General features: G+C 32.3%; 3 protein-coding genes and 1 pseudogene across 3 annotated transcripts in view; 3 read left to right on the top strand and 1 right to left on the bottom strand.

The window, feature by feature from the left end:
• The first annotated feature begins 639 nt into the window (after nt 1–639).
• Nucleotides 640–2902, top strand: LOC105624529. The gene is made up of 4 exons (XM_012205889.1): nt 640–697; nt 782–846; nt 934–1264; nt 1593–2902. Exons 1-4 carry the CDS (start codon nt 640–642, stop codon nt 2900–2902), a joined length of 1764 nt encoding a protein of 587 aa, XP_012061279.1.
• A 1388-nt stretch (nt 2903–4290) lies between these two features.
• LOC105624562 overlaps nt 4291–10742 on the bottom strand; it is a 10706-nt pseudogene continuing 4254 nt past the window's right edge.
• On the top strand, nt 6063–7984 carry LOC105624531 (inosine-5'-monophosphate dehydrogenase). Its single transcript, XM_012205892.1, has 2 exons — nt 6063–6383; nt 6740–7984. The coding sequence occupies exons 1-2, from the start codon at nt 6063–6065 to the stop codon at nt 7982–7984; spliced, it is 1566 nt and encodes a 521-aa protein (XP_012061282.1).
• LOC105624530 (cysteine-rich protein 2-binding protein) overlaps nt 9932–10742 on the top strand; it is a 2700-nt gene continuing 1889 nt past the window's right edge. Inside the window, exons 1-2 of the mRNA XM_012205890.1 lie at nt 9932–10350; nt 10445–10593. Coding sequence (XP_012061280.1) covers nt 9932–10350; nt 10445–10593 — 568 coding nt within the window. The remainder of the gene's footprint in view (nt 10351–10444; nt 10594–10742) is intronic.

Raw genomic sequence — 10742 nt, forward strand, 5'->3', positions numbered from 1 at the left:
GTTAAAAGTTAAAAGTTAAAGTAAAGTAAAGTAAATAAATAATAATATAATATATATATATATAATAATAATAATAATATATATATAATAATATATATAAGTTAAGTTAAAAGTTATTAACTTTTTAACTTTTTTTAACGTTTTAATTTTAGTTAGTACCTAACCCTGTCTGTGTGTGTGTGTGTGTGTGTGTGTGTGCGCGCGCGCGCGCGCGTGTGTGTGTGTGTATATTATATATATATAAATTTGAGAAGAGTATAATATATACATATTATAATCTCTTTAAATTTATTCTTTAAAATATATTTTTTATTATATTTATTATATTTTTTTATTATATTATTTTTTATATTTTTTAACATTACTTAATATATTTTTATCTACGTTTCGTTTCGTTAACATGCCATACTAATACAGTTTGTAATAAAATGTAGACAGATATCACGGCAAAAGGCTGAGAAACCAGATGAATTTTATATCACAAAAAATGAACAAACACCAGAGTTAGATACACGTATCACGCAAAAAATTGAAAAGCTTGAAAATACATCACGGGAAACAAGTGAAAGCGTAAACGATTATGTACCAGCATGTCACAATGTAGATCATTTATTAAATGTAACAAAATCGGCGAACAAGATGACTGATTATTCTATTGGTGAACAATCCATTTTAGAAACAAAACAAAACTGTCCAAGTAATTGTACAAAATTGTTATATCGTGAAATGATTGCGTATGATTCAATTTTTAAAATCAATTTTAATTGTAAATTCATTTCAGCCTTGCAGTATGCGACTAATGAGCGATATGACGTTGGAAGTAGATTTCCTCAAGAACAAAATCAAGTATGCAAGGTTTCAATTTGCGATCGCGCGTTATGATTAGCATTGCATATTAAAAGCAGGCTTTTATTATGTATTTATGTCTCTTAGGAGACTAATAGGCCACTGTTTTTAATGGTTAATGAGAAAAGGATACACGCACTACCTATCAATCCTGTTAACATAGAAACTGTGTCCTCATCCGTGCAGTCACTGCAGTGTTACAGCGTTCAAATTCCTGTAGTCGCATATCGCGATACACCTTTACAAATATCGAGCATGCTTACGCAAATGGAAAAGGATGTTAACATGCCGTCCGTGTGTCAAAATGACAGTGTGAAAGGTCGAGAAATTGTCGGGAATGTCTGTACAGAATCGATGAAGAGTATCAGTTCGGTGCATAGCTTCAAGGAGTCTAAGAATGAAAAATATCCACTTGATAGTAATATATCATTATCTCAATAAAATATGAATAAATTTTCATATGAGTCTTCACGATTGATATGTAAATAATATATTTATAAGGCGATAAGCTCGATTGGAACATACTTAGCAACAAAGTTATGTTTCGCAAACATTTCAAATCTGAATTCTTTGATTTTTTTTAAATCTTTGAGTCCTCAATTATAAAATATATTGCGTATCGACAATCGCGAGAGCTCATACAGGCATTTTACTTGTATTTATTTTTAGAGCCACAAAATTATTTTTAATTTAATATTATCAATAATTTGACAAGACAAGAACAATCAAAATTTTGCTGTTTTTAGATATTGAGCATTATAACGCAAAGAGCAACGATGATATCTCGAAGAACAAAAGTATTTCCAAGAATTGTGAAGGACACCACACTTCCGAGCGCAAAATAGGCGTGAAGAAAAACGTCGCATCGTTAAATCAAGATATTACAAAGAATATCATGCTCGATAATGATCGTTGTGAAAATTTTGATGAGTTAGAATTAAATAATGCGGTGGATGTCAATGATAAAAGTTTAAGTTACTCAAATTTAAATATCGCTGCAAGATCGAAAAATTTCGTCGATCAAAGCTACGTGATAGATTCTTGTATCTCAAATGGAGAAAAGAATGAGAGAGAAATGTTGAAATCGAGTGAAAGAAATATGACGAAAGCGCGGATATATTCGTGTATTGACACGGGGACACAAAAACTGGCGCATTACGCAAAGGATAATCGAGGCAATGCAGTTAAATCTTCGACAAATGTAATAAATGACAAAGTACTGGATAAAAGTTTAGCCTTTAGTCAAGTTGACGATAAGGAGGAATATAGCAGAAGTAATAAGAAAAAAGAAAGTAAGAAGGAAAAGCACGAAGAGGAAGAGCTGCGCATTAACGTAAAACGTAAAACGGTACCGATGAATCTGTCAAAAAAGGCAAAGTCATTCTTACGGAAGAAATCCCGTTTCGCGATTACAGATTCCGACTGTACTCTGATACTGCCTGGTTATCGTGGCATTAAAGGTAAACGATATAAAAAGAGCCGCGGTCGCTCCAAAATAAGTCAATCGTTACACGGAAGAAACGGAATAAATAGTACGAATTCTATATTAGTAAAGTACAATGCGTCGAAACAAGATCGAATAAATTCTCGTTCGTTAACGAATCTACGAATGAGAAATTCATTTGAGAAGCCATCATCCATTCCTCTGGAGACTCAAGAGCTGTTGAACAAAAGTTATTGGGAGTATTACTGGAAACTCCGGTGTAAAATCAAGCCAGATAACGCAAAAGAAAAAGACGAATGTTTAAACGAGCATCTACCTGAATCTCAGACTTTACGACAATGTTCTGTCCTCTCCTGCATGATCAATACAGCGCTTCGAGATTCAACTCGAGCGACTGGTGACGAAAGAGTGTCTTCAAATCCGAACATGACATCAGTTGCACAAGAAAGCGTTTCTGCATTACCCATATTGGTGAAGAAGATTCAACGAAAAAGAATGAAGCGAGCGAGCAAACGATTGTTCGGACTTCGAGCCATAGGTACAATAGATATGTTTCTTTCTCTCGCTCGCTCGCTCAACAAAACTATTTTTTTCGATTTACTTAATTCTTAAGCTCATCTCTATCAATGTAGATAAACATTAATCTCTAATTTATCTTCTTCTAATTGTAAATATTAGAAAAAGATAGAGAGTACAATAAATTAAATCAAGATTAAACTACATTGATAGAAAGGAACATTAATTGTAAACAATTTAATCTTTATTCTTCAATTTAACGTTTATAATTCTATTAGCATTGCTGTGTATCGCGATGTATGTCGCGGTGATATTTTTGCCTATGATGTACGACTATTTCTTCGACGAGGAATACGACGATGAGAACACGAATTATATCGAACTAATATTCCAATACATCACATCGTCATTTGGAGAAGCTCTCGATGGAATTATCGACATCTTGAATACGATTTTTTTATGGCCAGTAAGATTTGATCGAAAGCGGTAATCTTCGCTAACTCTTTCAAATTCCTGGTAGATGGTTTCGTTGCAATGGTCATATCTGTACAAATCCATATTAGGCGTTCTATAATCTGTGTCATTTTCAGCATTTGTAATGTGAGAAATGTTAAGTTATTCGAGTCCGTGTCTCTAACTTGTTTTGTCACTCATCCTTGGCTGATCGTTTATACACATTTTATTACATAGCGTACGACATCCGACGTATGACGTCCGATATCCAATAAAAGAATTTATTTCCTGAAGACAAAAAATATCACTAACTAGAACCGAATTCTCTTGTTGGATATCGTATTGTCGAATATCATATGCTGTGTGAATCTTACATTATTATTGTTTACAACGTTTTCGTAAGTTGTGTGTATCTATATCTTTATGCAGAACGATATTTCTTACAAATATATATTGTATACATACACAAATTTATATATAATATACATATAATTGTGTATATCACTATTGCGTCCATAGGTTTGATTATATATAATGCGAAATGAAAACAGAAACAATTCTACTGAAAAAAAATCACGTCAATATTGAATTACATGATGGAATCATGTAATTAAAACATGTAAACATACAAACACGTAACGGATTGTTCCAAATCAATATGTTTTTTAAAATGATATGATTTGAAAAATCACACATGATATTACAAATATAATTTCATCCATCATGTGATTTCATATATAGTTATCGAATTTTAAAGATTTGATTGATAGAAATAGAAGAAAAAAGAACATATCATGTGACTTAAAATATGTATAATTTTAAAATTACATTACTTATTTGGAATAATCTGTTACATGATTTAATACATGTTTCAAATACATGATTTCATCATGCAACTATGTAACGTGATTTTTTTCAGTAGAGAAGACAATTTCGACGTGTTGCAATAAAAATATTTGTATATTTATATATAAAATTAATTATAATTCGAAACGACTAAAAAAAAAAGAGATTATTGTTTCTCGTCTTTATTAGTTTTCATTCTTCAACTCTTCATGATTGTTTCGTGACTGAGATAAAAAGTAAGGCCATTGACTGTGTTCAGCAGAAAAAGCAGCTTTGCTGTTGTGAAATTCTTGAGTATTTATGTGGCATTTTTTCATTATGCAACTAGAAGCAATCACACTAAGGCTATCTTCGTCTTTTGATTCCTGAAGACGAAAATAGCTTTAGCCGATGATAGCTTCTGGTTGGATAATGATAAAACGTGATTGGTTTATACATTTAGATCCAGTGAGCAACTAAGGGCAAGACCAATCATATTAAAGAATTTTACAACAGTTACAAAACTGCTATATGGGCGTCATATTGAAAATTAGATACTAGCACTTCCGAATTTGAAGGACAAAACTATATATACAGGGTGTAAGTTTTTGTCAAGTACTTGAGTGTAGATAGAGCGGACTAAACTAAGTCAAAAAGTCTTCTACCATTTTGCAATTTTCGCAATGATTAATGAAATATTAACAGAATTGGGTAATGCTAAGTTAAAAAGATAAAAGTTAAGTTAAAAAGTTAATTTTAACTTACATTTTAGACTCTTAACTTTTTAACTTAATTTAGTTACATTTTGTTGCAGTAACTATTAACTTTTAATTTGAAGTCAATCCTTAGATACAATGCGAGAGGCTAATGAATATATAATTTAGTAATTTTATATTGTATAATTACTTGTGAACAAAAATAATCAGATTCTTTAATAAATAAGCTGTAAGAAAGGAAAAACACGAAAAATTATGTAAAATAATCAAATTTTTTCTCTTTTTTTCTTTGATTGTTCGAACCAAATTTAACTTTTAACTTTTTAATTAATTTTTAAAATTTTTTTATTAATTTAACTTTTAATTCAATTAATTTTATTATGGATTAACTTATATTTTAATTAAGTTAAATTTTCAAGGCCGTTAATTTTAACTTAGTTTAAAAAAAAAGTTAACTTACGTAATTAATTGCTAAAAAACGCTGAATATTGATTTTCAACAATTTTTTACTCAAATACTATCAACTTTACAGAAAAACTGCAAAAGACAAAAATCATTTATTTTCTTCTTATGGAACTTTAAGAATTTTTTCAGAATTTTTAAGACGTATTTTCTCATGTTGATAAAAATAAGAAAATCTAAATTAAAAAGTTGATAAAAAATTCTGAAAAAATTCTTAAAGTTCAAGTATTCGAATAAAAAAATTATTGTAGAGCAATATTATAATTTTTAGTAATTAATATTTTTTGTTCACTATTGCGAAAATTACAAAATGGTAGAGGATTTTTCGATTCAGTTTAATTTCTATCTATATAAAAGCGCTTAGCAAAAATTTACTCTGTATATAATAATATAATACATACATGAATTGCTGGCAAGTTATTATTTGTCTGTATCATAATAAGATAACTGAATTAATATTTTCAACACGAAAACTTTTACCGACAGTACAGGAGAAGAGAATGTAATAATACGTGTGCCCTCCAAATTGAGAGACGCTAGTGTCTTGATTCTCAATTTATATATATCTATGACTCTTCGCGTTCCGAACATTCCTGAATTTCCGAATGACCGGCTGTGAGCTGTGCTGTGAGCATCGCTCTGGAACGCACGTGCACTGTGAACAGGACATACGTCAGCACACGTGCTCTTAATACTCCGAATATTTCAGTATTCCGCCGAGTGCTCTCTTCGAAAGAAGTTTATTTCCTCGCAATTGACGTGACTAAAAAATAAAAGGACGATAATCTCAACGGAAAATTATGGCAGATTATGTATTGGGTGATTTAAAGGATATACCGTTACCGGACGATGGCTTGTCGGCGGCGCAGCTATTTGCCGCGGGCGATGGCCTTACTTATAATGATTTTATCATATTTCCCGGTTACATTGATTTTACGGCGGATGAAGTCGATCTATTCTCACCGTTAACGAGAAGAATCACGTTGAAGGCACCTCTTGTGTCTTCACCGATGGACACCGTTACCGAGTCTGACATGGCTATAGCTATGGCCCTATCTGGCGGGATCGGCATCATACATCACAATTGTACCGCCGAATATCAAGCCAATGAAGTGCACAAGGTAACATATTCTTCATCGACATAATCATTTTAGATATGTACTCGTGAAAACGAATTCAACATAACGTATACATACCTATATAATTTGAATTTCCATAGCAGCGTATAAAGTACAAACGTTTTCGTTTTATTATACGTAATTCCTGTATTAAATATTGGATGTTATAATTAATATGATTTTATAATAAATCAGTAATCTGTAATTGGTGAGTCGAAAACAAGTCTGAAGGCTAGTTGGTAAGTTAGAATTGATGAATCAGTGGAATTTGCCAGTCAACTTTTAATACTACAGACTATCGACTTATTGTAGAATTAGCTTTGAACTTGTACTACATAAATAAATTTTTTTGTTTACAGGTAAAAAAATACAAGCATGGCTTCATTAGAGATCCAGTTGTATTGGCACCACATCACACCGTCAACGACGTTTTAAACGTCAAGGCTGAGCATGGTTTTAGCGGAGTACCCGTAACAGACACGGGTAAAGTCGGCGGTAAGCTGCTAGGCATTGTCACCTCGAGAGACATCGACTTTCTCGAACGTTTGCCCAATTATCAACATAAATCACTTAGCTCTATAATGACAACTTTGGAAGATTTAATCACCGCACCAGCTGGCGTAACGTTGCAAGAGGCAAATGTTATATTGGAAAAGTCGAAAAAGGGAAAGCTTCCCATCATCAATGAACGCGGCGAACTTGTATCTCTGATGGCAAGGACAGACTTGAAGAAGAATCGTAGCTATCCAAACGCTAGCAAGGATGAAAATAAGCAGCTGTTGGTAGGAGCTGCGATAGGAACGCAAGATGCGGATAAACACCGATTGGAACTGCTCGTCGCAGCTGGCGTGGACGTAGTGGTATTGGATTCGTCACAGGGCAATTCATTATATCAGATCAACATGATCAAGTACATCAAGAAGCAGTGTTCGAATTTACAAGTGATCGCTGGCAACGTCGTGACTACGAAGCAAGCCAAGAATCTTATAGAGGCGGGAGCTGATGCGTTACGCGTTGGAATGGGTTCCGGATCTATTTGCATAACGCAAGAGGTAATGGCTGTAGGACGGCCTCAAGCGACAGCTGTCTATAAGGTTTCCGAATACGCTAGAAAATTTGGAATACCCGTCATAGCGGACGGTGGTATTCAGTCTATCGGCCATATTATTAAAGGTCTCAGCTTAGGTGCTAGTACAGTTATGATGGGTTCTCTCTTGGCTGGAACATCTGAAGCTCCAGGCGAGTATTTTTTCAGCGACGGAGTCCGTCTAAAAAAGTACAGAGGGATGGGTTCATTGGAAGCCATGAATAGAAAGGACGCTAAAGGTTCGGCGATGGCTAGGTATTTTCATAATGAAATGGACAAATTAAAAGTAGCTCAAGGTGTTAGCGGATCAATAGTGGATAAAGGTTCGGTCCTTAAATTTCTGCCTTATTTGACTTGCGGTATCAAGCATGGTTGTCAAGATATAGGAGCAAGGTCGCTTACCACTTTGCGATCTATGATGTATAGTGGGGAATTGAAATTTGAAAGAAGAACGCATTCAGCTCAACAGGAAGGCAATGTACATAGCTTATTCTCCTATGAGAAAAGGCTGTATTAGTTGTGCAAAATAATAACTCATAAAGCACGCGTCATGCGTGCAGGAAAAGTACCTGCATTTAATTAATTGAATACCATTATTTTACAAGACTAGTTATTTTGCGAGAAATCTCTTATCTGTCGCGAATGTGCGAAGTATATATTGTTAATCAGGTTATGACTCGGGCTCGACCAAATACAATTCGTTTATCTTAGAACTGTTCTTTACAAATAGGAAAACTACATCAGGTCAACATTTATTACATCAATATCGTATGTATACTTTTTATTTAATGAATCTATCATATGGTACTTTGTAAATTTTATCTACATTTTATATTCATAACGAGCAATATGAAAATCAAGAGAATGACTTTTTGTATCATACAATGCATAATATTAATATACACAGCGATTTTTTTTACTTCATCAAGTAATTGGTACAACAATGAAAATTATTTAATCGCAAAATTATGTTAATGTTAATAAATACTAAAATGTAGAGGGGATCACTGTTCTTGAACATACATTGTAATATTTGGTCGTTCGTCCATTTCTCTTAACTTAGTTTTCAATTGATTTACTCTCAAGCTAACTTTTATCCTTAATGTTGTAACTTTCCAAAATAAAAATTGGAAAACGTTTAGTATGACAATTCAATAGTATTAAACCCTGAAGAAAACCATTTTTCCAGTATCAACTTGCAGCTGATATGTTTTATACAGTATTCTCATAATAAACTGTATATCTTAAATAAAAGACAATTGATGTAAACATTATGTAAACATTATGTGTAATACACTCCATTTCCTGTGTCCTAATTTCTCGTAACAAGTTCACTTTAAGGTTGATATTAATAGTCGCCCAGCAAACGAGAATGGATTGAAATGAATTGAAATGGATTCAGATTTTCAGAAATATTGATTGAATGTTAAAATGAATGCTTTTCAATCCTGAATGCATTTTTATTCATTTATAGGAATTGCATGGAGCATATCTCTATGCCTTTCAATCTAAAAATAATATTAACCTTTTCTGTGTACACAAACACAATTGTGAATACTGTTCAATTCAAAATTTTGAATAGGAAATGCAGTTTTTCAATCCAATTGAATCCAATTAAATCTAAAAAAAAGTATTCGCTAGTTAAAGTGCATTCAGATAGAAAAAAATTTCAATTCGTTTTAATCCATTGTCGTGTTTCTGTGTATACACAACTAATAGAAAATTAAGTCCATAAGCTTTCAATTGAAACTTTCGTGCTTGGATAATTCAATGTGTATTTATATATTACGTATCGAATTTTGCCAAAGTGTGCGCCAAATCGATTTTTCGGTTTTGAAATGGGCGAATTCTTTAATTCATCGATTGATTAGTCATTGTGCGCAATTTTAATTTTGCATTTGTGCGTAATGCAATTGATGAATCGATAAATTAAAATACTCGCCCATATCGACAGAATTACCGTAGTATTATCACAATTAAATTATGGTCTTTTTTCTACGGTTAAGCTAGAGTATACTTTTGGAACTTAAAGTAAAATTATATTTGATATTTGTTGAAAGCAAGAAAAAGAATTTTAGTGTCAAGTTTAGTGCATAAACAGAAAACAGATTATTCGTTAAAGATGCTTATAAAGATGTCTTTTTATTCTGACACTCGACGCTCGTTTACGTTCATTTTTAGCTTCAAAATAAATCACGTGATAAATTGAAAAATTGAATATCAAGCGTTGATCGTGACCTATTTTGATGTTGAAATGAGCGTCGAGCGTCAGAAAAGGTACCTTAACCAAAGTTTGGCGAAAACGAACACAACTTTTGATTTGCGTACAACACGTGCGATAACACGTCATATTTTTGTCATTTTTAATAATTTTTAAGTTCCAAAATAAAAAAATAAGAAAGATTTATACAATAGAGGTTAAATAAACTTTTTGCCGCAACTATCATCGTTCCTGCAAATTAAAATGTCAGAAACTGTTAATAAACACGTGGAAAATACGACAAATTCGCAAGAATCTAGTGAAGCCGAGAATATCGAAAAATGCAAGAATTGTGGAAAAATATGTGATCCTTACAATAAACCATCGTTACGTTGTAGCGGTGGATGCGAAAGAAGGATACATACAACATGTTTAGAGAGAGGCAGCGTACCAGTTTCTTTTGTAGGAGATGTTTTCTTTGAACTTAATTGTACCTCTTGCAATCCACTAGGCGAGGAAACAGTTGTGCGCGATAAAATGCCATGGCTCAATGTTATTATTTTGACGCTTTACAATTTACGTGAAAAGTCGAATGGTATTAGTAGAAGAGGATACTTTCATTGGAAGTCCGATATCACTGCTTTTGTAGACAGAAATTGGGATTTTTTATTTAAAAAGACTGTGTAAGTATCTACTTTGTACTATTATAGTACTCTGTACTATTATAGTTTATACTAGCCATATGTGATCTATTTATAATGTAAATTTGATATTTAGAAAAAGGAAGAAGAATTGGATTGGTACTATATCTGGTACACTCTCTCATTATAGTGGCATCTTTTTCAAATCTGGTACCAATGAATTAGGAGAGTCTGGATGGTGGAAACTAGTGGGCAATGAACCTCCTGAAATCTTAATAGCCAAAAGTAATACAATTAAATATATATATGTATATATATATATATATATATATATATATATATATATATATACTATATATAATAATAAATAATATAGTAGTTCGTTATTACTTTAGTATATAAAAGAAGTATAAAGTAAGAAACGTAAAAGACGT

This window comes from Atta cephalotes (genome assembly GCF_000143395.1).
Source record: "Atta cephalotes unplaced genomic scaffold scaffold00081, whole genome shotgun sequence".
Classification (NCBI taxonomy): Eukaryota; Metazoa; Arthropoda; class Insecta; order Hymenoptera; family Formicidae; genus Atta; species Atta cephalotes.